The sequence below is a fragment of the Agelaius phoeniceus genome, chromosome 3, assembly GCF_051311805.1.
Source record: "Agelaius phoeniceus isolate bAgePho1 chromosome 3, bAgePho1.hap1, whole genome shotgun sequence".
NCBI classification, from domain to species: Eukaryota; Metazoa; Chordata; class Aves; order Passeriformes; family Icteridae; genus Agelaius; species Agelaius phoeniceus.
In genome coordinates, this window is record NC_135267.1 from 80,799,432 (window position 1) to 80,813,731 (window position 14,300).

Below are 14,300 nucleotides of genomic sequence, written 5' to 3' on the forward strand. Positions count from 1 at the left end.
GAAGAAATCAGGCAGTGCTGTGAAATTACATCAGATGTAGCCTTGCTTATTTTTTCCTATTGTTGTCAACACAACATATGCAAACTCTTTTGGACTGCCAGCTATCATCTCTTACATCAAGGAAACTGAATCATCTACCTTGGCCTTAAAAAAGTTAACAGAGCTTCTATAAATACATTTTGATAATGTCCTTGAGATTCCTGAAGACACAAAGAAGCAGGAGCAGTACGTACATTTTTTCTTTTGCTGTTTGAAAAGCCATGCCATCAGTGACCATTTGTACTTAGGTGAAAATGCAGCACTGGATCCTATCAACACAATAAATAAATAAACAGATGATTGTGAGTGCAGTTGAACTAATGAAGCCAGGTTTCCTATCAGGTTATAACTTGTAATTCTGTTTGTTCACATCTGATAAAATGTGAGCTCAGCTTTAGCTTTTCCTGTCCTTGCAAAATGCTTTTCTCCTGTGTGGATTTTCAGTTTTGCACCAAGGGATAAACGATCTTCCCCATAGCAATGACTCTAATTCAGAAATTTCTTCTTTAAAAGATCAACTACCTTAACAAAATTTGTTAGAGTTTCTCTGTTGAATTTGACTAAGACTGGCCAAAGATTCAAAAATACTGGGGAGGAGGGAAAGGTACAGTTACATTTGCATGCATGGTGACATAAAGGCAGAGGCAGCCTCATCTCCCCAGGGAACTGTGCTAAGCAGTATATCTTTATTTAAAGAAAACAGAAAAGATCAGGATGCTATTACCCATCTCCTTTTAACTTCAATTGATTAATTTCTCATTAGGGGCACTGGACAACTGTTCAGGCCAAAAGCAGCAGAGAATACTGACAAGTCTGACAGTGAGTGTTTCCCTTTGAGGTAAGATATAACTTTATTTTTATAGCAAAAATTTCAGAAGAATTTAACCAAACTTGACAGAACAGTGATTTCTGACTGTTCTGACTTCCAGACAGGATTTCTGGCAGGCTGGTTGCAAGTCTGGTCAAAGGTATTTAAGCTTTCACAATGTTTGGTGACATATTAACAATATTTGACTTTACACCTACAAGACAACTGCTGAAGTCATAAGTATGAACTGCTACTAGCTCATTAAAGGTTTCTGTATCTGTTACAAGCAATAGATTAATCTCTTGGGGGTGGGGGAGGGAGGGCCATTTCAGAAAGAAAAGCATATCATGAAAGAAAATGGACAGAAGAATTACAGCTAAAGAAAATGATGAAAATTGTAAAACACAAATGCCTTCCATACAGAAGTGAAACCACCGGTAGATTACGCTTACCTTGTCTGGAAACAGAATGCATCAATTACTTACTATGTAATGGCTCTCTGATCCATTGAACACAATCACTCAATAATGTCCTAACTTTTCTACAATGACACAAAAGTGTTGTCCAAAGTTCAACATTTCCCAAAAGACCAGTAAACTGCCTGTCCTGGTTTTACAAAAATAGTGCTGTAAGAAGGCTGGTGCCCTGTGCAGGTGTGTCAGTGTTGCAGCACTGGTGTGCTAAGTTCATTCCTGTGCATCTGCCTGGGGCTGGGGGTGGAGGGAGGCAGGATATTCACAAGGTCTTGCCACTCCAAAGTGCTGGCCTTCTTGAAACTACCTGGAGTGGCCTTTCAATACTTCAAAGAGTCTACAAAAAAAGAGGGAAAGTGGATTTTTACTTGGGCAAATAATGACAGGACAAGTAGGTTTAGATTAAAAGAAGAGAGATTTAGATTAGATGTTAGGAAGCAATTCTTTACTCAGAGGGTGGTGAGAACTGGAACAGGGTGCCTGGGGAAGCTGTGGATGCCCCATCCCTGGAAGTGTTCAAGGCCAGGTTGGATGCAGCCTGAGCAACCTGTTCCAGTGAAGGTTGTCCCTGCCCATCACAGGACAGTTGGAATTTGATGATCATGAACATGCCTTCCAACCCAAACCACTCCATGATCCTACAATTCTATGATCTTGACATATTCTGTCACAATTGGCTGAAATTAAGCTCCATGTTCAGAAGCTAGTGGGTGGAGAAAGTGTCATGGTATGGCTTGTCAGAAGGACAACACATGGACAACCTGGGGGCATAAACTTTGTGTTCTTAGGAAATAAGGCTGAAAATACACTAAAAATATTTGGGGCTAACCATTTCATAACAGATGGTTGTCTGGACTTGTTTCTTAGGACTTCAGGAACAAAGTTTTTTTTTAACTAGGAAAAATTCATATGCAAAAGAACAGTACTTTTCTAAAAACATTTATTTCAGTTTTTTTAGCACATATGTCATATCTAGGCCAATTGAATTATGTGTCAAATCTAGGTAAACTGATGTTTAGTTCTCCAGCTTGGAAAGCTGCTGTGTTCCAGCAAGTTTCTACACATATGCAATAGCTTCTTGGGACCAGACAGGTGACCTGATTTTCATAGTTGCTACATATCCAGGCAGCTGTAGATGGTAGTTCTCCTGGGCCATTATTTTTGAAAACAGCTCTCCTTGTCTAAGGCCTGCAGCCTGAGGCAGTCACCTTGAAAAATCTTCAAAAATACTCATTTAGCTTTTTGCATCCGTAGTATTTTGTTTCAGCTCCGTGCTATGTTTGCCCTCCAATTAATTCTCTTTTAAAAATCTTTTCCTGTTTTAATTGGCTTATGGAAAGATTTTGGCAGAATATACTGGGAAAAAAAGGAAAACAAAAATTAAAGGTTTTCCAACACATTTATATTACCATTTGTGAACACTTGAAACACTATCAGCACATGGAAATTTATGTTTTCTTATTCCATTTTAAAACACTGAGGGATTGTGTATCTTAAAACCATTACTTATAGTGAAATTTCTTAAAATAATTGAGTTTAGTGAGATTTCCATAAAATTGAAGAGATTTCCATCCTTTGTGTAAAAATTTCAAATTACAAACATATAAACAGATTACACCTTGTTTTGCTATTATTATATTGTAACTAGGAAACCTGCAAAATACTGAAACAGTATTCATTTCTTCATTCTAGCAAATTTCTACCTTTGTCTCAGATTGTATTTTGGTCTCATAAGGGTAATTTCATCCTCAGGATCTTAATGAAAAATTATTTTAGAGCTGTAATTGATTTAAACTAAATTGTTTGATGATAAATAGACATTAGACTGATTTACAATTGCTAATTTGTACTAAGACTGAAAAATTTTGAGCTCTTGGTACCTGTTTCAGGTACTTTTTTTGTTTTGAACAGCAGTCTGCTCACTTTTTAAAGGCAATTAGTATGTTTTTTAAGAATTGTGTTCCTTTGTTTCTGATTGCTATGGTTGAGGACAATTTCAGCTGCTGAAGTGGTTCTTCCATTGCACAGACACAGCGGTATCCATGATGGTTTCCTTAAGCCCTCACACAGAACAACACGAGTTTTATGCTTGTAAATTCTGGCAGGATGTTGTGCACAGGCTCTCCACAAGCCTTCAAGATCTTGCCACTCCAAGACAAATGTCAGAGAGAGTTGTCTGTGGTGATCCTTCTTCCATCCAAGGCCAGAAACAGGAGTCAGATCATTTTGTCATAAAAGGGCAAAGAGAGTCTTGTGAGAGTCACCAATAAAAGTGATCTCAGATGGGGCACAGGAGCAATACCTTCTACACTCTGATAAATCCAATTTCTGCCCCTCTGTTCTGGTGAGGTTCCACCTCCATTGCTGCACCCAGCTCTAGGGTTCCCAACACAGGACATTAATCTGTTGGAATGAGTCCAGATGAGGAAAACCAGGTTAATCAGAGGGCTGGAGCACCTCTCCTATGAAAAATGCTAAGAGAACTTGGATTGTTCAGCCTGGAAAAGAGAAGGCTTTGTTGTGCCTAATTGTGGCCTGGGACCTGTAGTGAACTTAGAGGAAAGATGGGGCAATACCATTTAAAAGAGCATGGAGTGACAGGACAAGGGGAAGTAGGTTCAGATTGAAAGAGAATAGGTTTAGATTAGACACTAGTACAAAAATCTTTACTGTGAGGGTGGTTGAGGCACTGGGACAGATTGCCCAGGGAAGCTGTGGATGCCCCGACCCTGCAAGTGTTTATGGCCAAGCTAGAGGGGGCTCTGAGCAACCTGTTCTAGTGGAAGGTGTCCCTGCCCACAGCAGGGGGACTGGAACTAGATGGCCTTTAAGCTTCCCTTCCACCCCAAACCATTCTATCACTCTATGGTAAGTTCCTCCAGGCTTTGAGGAATCCATAATGGACTTTGGTAAAATCAGCTTTGGGCCCTTAGATGGCTTAAATTGCAATGAGGCTTTTGTGCCGGGACTGCCCGTCCTCCTGGAAACTGGGCGGGGTCTCTCCGTGATTTTGCAGCTTCAGGTCTCCACCAATGCAGTGGAAACACAATTTCTCTGTGGCCTAGAAGTAGCAAAAGGTTAAACCGGTGAAATCGAGCGGCCACCAGACTGAGGACAGACACACGAACAGGTACACTTGCTCTAGAACGGCCTATTTCCAGCCATGTTCGTGGCAGGTGCAGCCGGCGTCCCGCAGCAGCAGCAGCACGGCCCGCCGGGACTCCCAGCGCTGCGGGGATCCCTCCTCCACCGGGCAGCGCGCGTCACCCGGGCGGCCCGGCCGGCGCTGCGGCCCAGGCCCGGCCCCCTCGATCCGGGTATCGCCGCCCCGGGGCGGCCCCGCCGCCGCCCCCTGTGCCGCGGCGGGAGAGCTGCGGGCTCTGGGCCGGACGCGCTGCTGCTCCCGGCTTGGCCGGACCCGGCCCGGCCCGGCCGTACGTACGTAGCGGGGGCGGCGCTGGGCTCGGGGCCGGCGCTGCCGGGGCGGCCGGGGCCGGGGCGGTTGCGGGTGGGCAGGAGGCGAGCGCGGGGCTCCGGCAGCCCTCGGCGCGGTGGGGCTGGGGGACCGGCGTGACGCCCCTCCGGGCGGCGCTCCGGCCTGACAGCTGGGTTTCCGCCTCTCTGCGGTGGCGGAAAATCCGATTATATGAGTTTCTCGCATTAAAACAAAAAAATCCCAGGATGCCGGGACGGTTAAGAGTGAAGGCTTCGGTCCTGCCCACGTGCCAGCGCCCCTCACACCCCCAAACCCACTTTGAGCTTGTTTTTGCTGCCTCCTATTGCAGAACCTGCAAAAAGTGTAAATTTGTGTCTGCAGTTCTTCCTGCCTTGTCCTTTCGTGGTTTCAGAGCAGAGCAAGTCGCTTGCATAGAGCACTGGGAAACATCTTAAACTTTTATTGTTGTCTTACAATTCTAGGAGTGTGCAGAAATGTCTCCCTTCGAAAATAGAGGACTAATGCTGGGCATAATGGCAGGGACCGCTGGATTAAGCCTGGTGCTGGTTTGTTACCGCAAGATCCGAAAGCCTGGTGCAGCTGTGCGTATTCGAGGGTTCCAGGATATAGGTAACAGAATTAATTCTGTGGTCTTGCCAAATGAGGCTCCTAATGAGCAAGGAGCAGTAATGGTTTTACATGGAAGGCAACTGCAGATACTAGAAAAATTGAATGGCCTGCTACTAAGCGTGGATGAACTGAAGAGAGAGGTGGAATTTCTGAAAGAAGCTATTCCAAAACTTGAAGAGCTTGTTCGAAATGAGCTTCAAGGAAGTGGTGATGTTCAGAGAGTTAGCCCATCACACAGAGCAACAAGGCGGAGAAAAGCAGAGACAGCTCCTAGTGCAAGAGAAACTACCAGCTCTGAGGAGGCAGAAAGTGAAGGAGGGTGAGTTAATAATAATCTGCATATTCTACTGTACACATGCAGTGCAAGTTGCATCATTACCTATATGAAATTGTAAACAGGAGCCTTTTAAAAGTTTGATACAGATTTTATACTTCTGGAAAAATAATTACAAACGTTCAGATTAACAGTTTTTAGATCAGAGAAGACTCTTGGTGACCATCTCTGAGTCTGCACGATGGCTGAATTTGGCTTAATGCCAAGCATAATACAGATTCTTTTTTAAGAGTGTGTTTGGTAACACTGATGCAGTATTGCTACATAGCTATGCAATGAGAGGCAAAGTTCAGAATAATGGTGTAATTTTAAAAGTTCTTCTAGTGCAAAGTGTCTTTGATAGAGTTTGTTCCAACTGTACAAATGCTCATGTGCTTTTCCTGATAATTGTTTTTTATCAGCCTCACAGATGAGTTATTACCGTGTTCTGCCTAGAGGCATTGCGTACTATGGAAGCTACATCTGAGAGAACTTCTGTACAAGTGGCAATGTTTATGTATATGAGCTGTTGTATACACTCTTTGGTGGCTCAAAAAGTGACCATGAGGAATTTAGAGTACTGACTCAGTCAGGTGGAAAGTTCCTAGTTTTGATCACATCTTGTAGTCACGTTATAGTTAATAGGGTCATTTATTCTCATGAGTTGAGGAACATGCTGAGGAATGATTTGTATCAGGAGTCCAGGAGAGGCACTATATTTTTGTCTTGACATTAATCTCCTGTAATTACAACTTTGTTTTGGTATAATCAGATTAGATACTTACATGCAATTTACTAATACTATGTTTATAGCAACTGAGTTTTTTGAGCTACTTCTCAGCATGTCTTACACGTCTGTGTAGGCAGCATTATGTCTGTAAATTGCCCATCTTATGTCACCTTTTCTCTTTAAAATATTTTAACTAACTGTAATATTCTGGAGACAGCTAACATGCTGCATATTAATGGAATTCTATATTTAACAGTTTCTCCACATTCATTTTCAGTTCCTGTGAGCAGAATTTCTTTCTGTGTTACATTCCAGCCCACATGGTTCACAAGTCTTATATTTTGATACCATATTTTAAGACTTGTCAGTTCTATTATGAACCAGTTCTTTATTTTAAGTATTCGGGGTTGGCATAAGTATTCAACCAGAGTCCTCCTTCTTCTGGTGTGGAAACATCTTCGTTCTCTTCATTTCTTAGATTATTTCATCCATTGGTTGGTTTGCATAGGCCTTCATGTTATGGATAAAATATTCAGAGATGCAGATAAGGCAAAGGGACCAGTTTATGAATTACCAGGTCCACAGGCACAATGCAAGGGTTATTCCACACGTTTTTATAATTTATTATTTGTTGTCATTATTTATTATTTGAGGAAATCCTGTTTTTTGATCAGGAATGATGTGTTGCTGTTTGAAAACAAGCCAAGGAGACTTGTGTTTTCAGGTTCTTGTGTGTGACGAAGAAGCTGATGCGGTGATCCAATACAAGTGATTATAGTGTGCAAGAGCATTGAGTGTGTCCTTAAGAGAGACCTTCTCTGACAAGTATTTGTGTACAGTCAGAAGCAAGGAAGATAATTCAAGGTTACAGTTAGCATTAGTCATTTGGCTATGTTCTTTCCCAATGCTGTTTTTCAATCCCTTATGAAAAAAGGTGGGCTTTTTTCCTATTAACACGTTTTACTTGATGTGTTTGTTTTTCATATCTTCTCTAAATTTGAGATAATTTGATTTCATTTAAGTAAATAGTATTTTTTTTCTTCCTCTTGCAAATAGATTGTTAATCCTAATGTGTACAGTTGCAGTGTATACAGCATTTCCCAAGGTCTTCTGTAACTTTAATGACTGGTGCATGGCCGGGAGGGTCAATAGCAAGACTTGGGTTTTTTCCAGTTACTCTACATCACTGCTTCATATGCTGTAGGCATTACACCATGCACATTGTTTTATACTCTTTTTTGGCTAATTCCACACACAATGGTGCATTCAGGTGCTTGTTTTTGCACTACAGAAAAAAAATTTTGCTCTTTGTTACTGATAAAACATTTTTTCACCTTTCTATACTCCCATCTAAAGTGCATTGTGTTTCACTGCCTCAGCAGTAATTTCATGATCTAGAAGATAGAATTTTACTTGAGTTAAGCACTTCTGTTTTTAATTGACAAATGGGTAGGTGCTGGGAATTGACAGATAAGCTAATCTGAAGAGTTTTATGGATTTGTGCTGGATGACTACATTGGTTTCAGGTTTGTAAACTTCTTCCAGAAAAGCTTTTAGTACTACCTAGTTTTTTCATTAAATATTGGAAGCTGACAGTCTCTGATAAGGCCCTCACTGCTTTGATCTGCTCTGAGCATATTCTCAATGTCACTGTTGGTATTCAACACCTTGGGAAGAGAAGTTTTCTGTTTCAAAAGTTATGTATTTCTGTAAGTGGAGAAATGTCCTGTGTGTTTTAATAAATGAGCTATGTTTTTACATAATGACAGTGTGAATGGAAGGTGCACTGAATAGATGAGACATTAAATGGTAAAGAGTCTGTGGTTTCTAGTGTGTGCTTCTCTGTATTCCATTTTTTTTTTTAGCTTGTTTCAGTTCCAGTAATGTCGTAGTGAAAACTTCAATGTTTAATATTTGAGAATGTGTAACAAGCACTCATTTATTTACAAATGCAATAAATTGTGTCTAGATGATCACCTGGAATGGAACATGTCACCGAATTCTCCTCTTTGTGATTTTCAAGTTATTTCCTCCCTGATATGGCAGTGATGAACCCTGGACATCAGTGTCATTTTGGAGCCCGTCTTCAGCTGGCCCAGCATCCAAGCTCTTCAAATTGCATTTGGCATCAGGCACCAGAAAGATTCACTTCAGTCAATTCTTCTCTGATAGATGCTCTATTTATAATTTTTCCTTGAAATAGTTTAGTCAACAGGAAAAGAAATTTGCCCTGCCTGCTTTTGAGTATCATTTCACTTAGCATTTTCTAATTTATTTTGCCGTTCATTTATTTTAAATGCAACCTTCAGTTGGCTTAAGAATCCAGTTTGCCAAACCTTTCCTTGAAAGCCACTTATCATTACTGATGGATATGCTGAATCATACAGTGCAAATTTGATCCAGATCCATCTGTGACATAAAATCACCTTTCTGTGGAATTAGCCAGAGCAAATGAGAGGGTGTTTGTGTCAGCTTGTGTTTTTCTTCTAAGTTGGCAGGGAGATGACAGATGATATTTGATCTGTGTAAAAGCTGAAGTGTTGTGAATAAATGATACCTGGTTAGGCCCAGTGTCTGCCAATTTACAGACACCCCAACACAGTTTTTGAACCACCCAACTGTGTTTATACCACAGGGGTGTTTTATACTATGTAGCTTGTTTTAATCCAGTACTGGGTGCTGGGATTTACTGAACTGCTTAGCCACAGTGGGGTGAGTCTCCAGCACACTTTCCATTTGTCCTTTGAACTTTGAACAGTCCATTGTGATACAACTGAGTCCTGTTGGTTGATCCTTGCTCCTCACATTCTTATCACTGTTTTTCTCTTTTATTTAAAATCTATTGGTAATAAAGGTGAAAACAAGTTGGCACTGACTCTGGACATTTTTTAAACATTCTTCCGTTTTTTCAAATACTGATCAATGTGTTTATCACTTGTAAATCACTTTTCTGTTTATTATCTGATAAAACCTCTTGCAGGAAAATACCAGGTAATATTGCAGCTTTCTGTATGGAATATTGTATGGAATATTTATGAAATGAACAACAATGACTAGTCCTTGTTTTCTGTTTATTTCTTTTTTGGAGTAGTATTATCAGTCCTTAAAGTCCCAGAGTTTTTAAACTGTTAAGAAGAATCTCCAATTCTGTTTGTGTCAGTACTGATTTCAGTGCTTTAGAGTGCATAGATATATAAGACTGTTAGCTGCTTTGTTGAAGGCAGATATTGCCCAACAAGTAAATTGAAATTTATGACATTCTAATCAATGTTTAAGAGGGTCTGTTCCACATTTAAATACTTTGAGGGTTCATAAAGCAGGTAAATAGAGGAGAGTTTGCAAGTACAGTGGACATGAGAGGGAATGGGTAAGACATGACCCTGCTGTCTCTGCTGTTTTGTAATTAACTCCTTATGGGTTCTCATGGTCTGTTAGATAGTGACCTACTTCACACTTTTTCTATGAGTCTCCCAATAAATATATGACTTACCTGATGTCATGTGAATTTGATGTTTGGCCTCAATTTGATGTTTTGTCATGACATTTGGTATAGTGCTGCTGGAAATCTCTGCTGGGCTTGTTTGGACTGACAGCCCAATGGGCTTGGGTGTCAGCCCAACCTTCTATTTGTCACCTGGCCATTATATTTTTGCTGGGAGAATAGCATTTTCTAATGATAATTTTTATCTGTTATCTAACACAGGAACAGTAGTGATCATAAAAATTTTAGCAGATGTTTACGCAGCAAAGGTAAAGAATACAACCCCAACACTGACTTCCAAAACACTGATTCCTGACTTTCATATCTACCTGATTAGGTAGCATTTGATGCAGTGCCAAAATTCCTGTAACTAAAGATATTGTCTTTACTGCTTAGTTATTGCTCTTTTATATTATCTGGTGCCCTTATTTTAGGTTCAGAATTGCCCAGATCCTCAGCGAATTTATCTTTTATTTAGGGGGAATGGAGCCTCTAAACCATGTGGGGAAAGATACTTTCCAAACAAGCTTCACATCACAGACTTTTGTATTGGAGCTAAAAGATTGTCCCACTCCCCAGGAACTCCCTTATACATTTGGTTAAGTTGGGGCTCTTATAAATGCAGCCATGATATATATCTGCCCACTTCAAAATAACTATGGAAGAACAATATGCTGTGTTTTTAAACATGCTTCAGAAAATGAAAATAAATGTTCAGTGACTGAATATAGTTTCTGCAAGATACAGCATGCAATGTGTCATCAACTTCAGCATCATCAAGATTTTGTAAAACAAATCTGTAGAAACATATGAAGTTTCCCATCTCTGGTCTGCTCAATGGTATTTTTCAGTTTGAACATGTACACATGGTCTGTGTATATATTGTTTTATCCAAATGTATTTTGACTCCTCTTTCTGGTGTCACTGGGTTAATTTTGCAGCAAAACTGTCATGCCACATCTAGCACATCTGTAGCTTCATAAGCATTTGTTCATTTACAGGCTGGAAGTGTATCCGCTTTGATACACTCATCTGTTCTGAAAGGAACATACTGAAAACAGAATATTTGAAAGCCATGATTAATAACCTTCATTTTGACTGCTAGCATTCTCTCCTGGTTATATTTCTGAAAAAAAAAATAGATTTTTTTACTATTCTGACTGTTATGGTCTACTTCAATTATTCAGTTACTTGATGTGTATAGTACATTCCATGCTTTTCATACTCATAGTAACCATTTAGAAAATCTCTGAACCTGGCAGCTGGTAGGTATTACTTCTCCCCAGAGCAATATTTTCAAAAGTGGAAATGCAGAAGATGAAGCTTCTCTGTCCATTTTTAGTACATAAGCAAAAGGCTGCTTTTTAAAAACAATGCTATCAGCTGCTCCTCTTTGAAATTGGAGTACCCTAATATATTCTCAGCACTTTGGACAGTAAGGCCACCTGCTTATCTCTATGTGATATTTATGCTTTTGCAAATATTTCTTTGCCCTTGACTGCCTTGTGCACTAAGCATCATGAATCAATATAAGCTCTTTTCCAGTTTCAGATACTCTGAACTTCAGAATGCTTAGAAGAAATAAGGAATTTATAACAATGGTGTTATTTTTATTGGCTTGTATTTAGATCTTAAAAGTATTTAAGCTTGTATTTAGATCTTAAAAGTATTTAAGAAAATATTGTATAAATGATTGTTATAGCGCTTATATTTTGGTTAGTAAGCTCATTCCTTGTTCAAAAAATAAGGAAATAGAGGTAAAGAGTTGAAGAGGCCTATTCAGGGTTACAGAGCATGTCTTAAAACACATTAATGATTTCAAGTGTTCTGCATATGAAACACAAGGCTACATGTGTTTCTAATATGTATCTGCATTTTTTTAATGGAGTATCAGACAGCAGTACAATTACTTACCTGTTATATTTAGAATATGACTGTGCTATCCTTTGAAGATAAAGGTTTTGTAATAATAACAATAAGCTTGATATCCTTAATAAAAAATCCTTTAAAGTTGGACAACCAGGATAAATTGTACTCTGAAACTTTTGCTTTTTATTTAACAATGCCCTTTTTTTTTTTTAAGAAAAAAATGGTTATTATTTTCTGTGATTTTAGTTACCTTACCGCTCATACTGATTCTGAAGGAGACTCTGAGGAAGAAAAGAGATGGATGAAATCACCTGATGCCATGGTGGAATCAGAAAAAGATGAAGACTTACTTAATTTTTTACAGCAGGTGGACAATTTGCACAAGGGTTCAGAGGTTGATAAAAAGGAGGGCTTCAGACTGCTGCTTGAGAATGATGACAAGGTATTATGGGTAAACTTAATATTATGTTGCTACTAACTTATACTTTACTCTGCTTTTGAGAACTAAATACAAGCTTTAAAATGCACATAGAAATGGACTATGAAATTTCAAGCATATTTTTAAAATACAGTCAAAAAGCAGTATTGCAGAGTGGTGTCAATATTCATGTTGTGTGGACATAGGAGTTCTTCTATTTTATATCCCATTCTGATTCAATAACCTTGAAGCTTTGTTTCACATAGGAGTTCTTCCATGAAAGAAAGATCATGGGCTTTTTTCAATGTAAAATACACTTACTTCTGCTGCTTTTGGAATAGTTTGTGTGAGAAAATCCTGTAAAATTAAGTAATAAACCGGACCTACTGTTCTGAAACTGTGAGCATCTTGTCTGCTCATACCTTTCTAATACCATTCATGTGAATTTTTCCTTTTGCTTCACTGGGCCCATATGTAACTCCAGATAAAATTTAAAGGTGGTTTGATGTGCAGTTCTCAATTCAGTGTACCATTTTATTCTGGTTTGGCAAGCATTAGTTCTGACTGTATTTTCATCTGAATATTGGAATACCAAGAAAGGTAAATGGGATATTGTGAGTGAGTGTGGTGCTTATGGCTTCCCTAAAGAAAATACACATCACTTTCTTCAGGGATTTGTTGTGTTTTGCTGGATTACCTTGTAAATGTTTATACTGAAAGAAGTTTAAACTGATTTATAAAATAAAATCTCTTTAGACAGTCTAGGGTATTTCCAAAAGCTGTATTCTCTTTTGTACATGGAAGATTGGTCAATTGGTTCTCACATGAAACTAAAAGTAGTGTGTAGAAGAATGGAAAATTAACAAAAAATTATGCCATCTTCTGATTATTTGCTTTAAGCATGTTATTAATTTTAAGCATTGTGAAAGTAAACTGTTTAAATCACATATTGATCAGTTGAATTATGTAGCTGTCCTCTACTTTCAGTACGAAAACTGTGTGGACTTTCTTTGGAGGCTTGCACGTGCTTATGGAGATCTGTTTGAGATGACTACTGATGCTGAGGAGAAGAGGAAATATGTAACTGATGGTAAGAGGAAAAATGTTTATGAAGAATGCCGTATGAATGTAGTGAAACATGCTTTGAACTTTGGTTAAGTTTTCCAATATAAGGAATTTGCAATCCAATAGATGGGAGCATTTGTACTGTAATGGTAATGTTTTGTAAAGTAAACCACCACAGTTTGCAACTTCATTCTTTCCTCAATGAGACATCCAAAATCAGTGGCAGAGAAGTATAATGGGTCATGATTAGTGGCTGTTGTCTCTGCAGATGGCTGGAAAATCCTGTATTTTGTTGAGAAACAGATGGATACAGAATGTGAAAACTCCCAGATGTTTTTAGCACAGTTTCTTAATTACATCTTTGGGAGAGCAAGAGGAATAAATAAATGTTGGGGCTGGGTCAAGGTTTGTTTTTCTGCTTTCCTGTGGTCAGAGAGCACTCCTTCATATCAGCAGTCTCTTTTGTGGTGATGAAACTCTGTGAATCTGGAGGAACTGTTGACCAGAAACAGAAGTGGTGTGTGACAGTTGATGTTGCTTCCAGTCATCTCTCCCCATGTGTCCTGTTTGACAATTTAATCTCTACAAGATTTTCATTTTCTCCGTCATAGCACTTTTTTTTGGCTGCTTTTAAAATCATTGCCCGCCCTTTCACTGTCTGGATGGATATTGGCTAGAGGAACAGTTTGTTTCCCTTTTTATTACATTACAACCTACATTTCTCTATAATGTGTCACTCTCCTCCAGTCAAGGCACTGTTTTTAAAATAATCTATTTTGCCTTTATCTCAGGATACTTCTCTCTTTCTTTTGTCTCTCCATTTCCCCTTCTTTTTTGGCCGCACCAAATCGGATTTGTAAGTGTAACTCAAGTTTGGGTTGTTTTGTCTTTTGTGACACCTCTCATTAACTTTTTGTTGTGTTGGCAGTGATAGTGTCACTGACAAAGCAGTTTCAGCTGTCCTTTGTCATCCTTAAAGGCTGTGTGATGCCTTCATGCTGTTGTAACATATTCCACAGTCACCCTCAGTTTGTTCAA

The 14,300-nt window shown here is 39.2% G+C and overlaps 1 protein-coding gene across 3 annotated transcripts in view; it reads left to right on the forward strand.

Annotated features, from left to right (window-relative positions):
• The first annotated feature begins 4,316 nt into the window (after nt 1–4,316).
• Nucleotides 4,317–14,300, forward strand: part of RMDN2 (regulator of microtubule dynamics 2) — a 46,997-nt gene continuing 37,013 nt past the window's right edge. Inside the window, exons 1-4 of one of the 3 annotated variants that reach the window (XM_077175718.1) lie at nt 4,317–4,450; nt 5,239–5,705; nt 12,026–12,221; nt 13,185–13,287. In XM_077175718.1, the coding sequence (XP_077031833.1) occupies nt 5,251–5,705; nt 12,026–12,221; nt 13,185–13,287 (754 nt within the window). In that variant the 5' untranslated portion in view covers nt 4,317–4,450; nt 5,239–5,250. Of the gene's footprint in view, nt 4,451–4,605; nt 4,759–5,238; nt 5,706–12,025; nt 12,222–13,184; nt 13,288–14,300 lie in introns of those variants that run through there. The other 2 variants (XM_077175719.1, XM_054629799.2) reach the window with 2 other exon arrangements.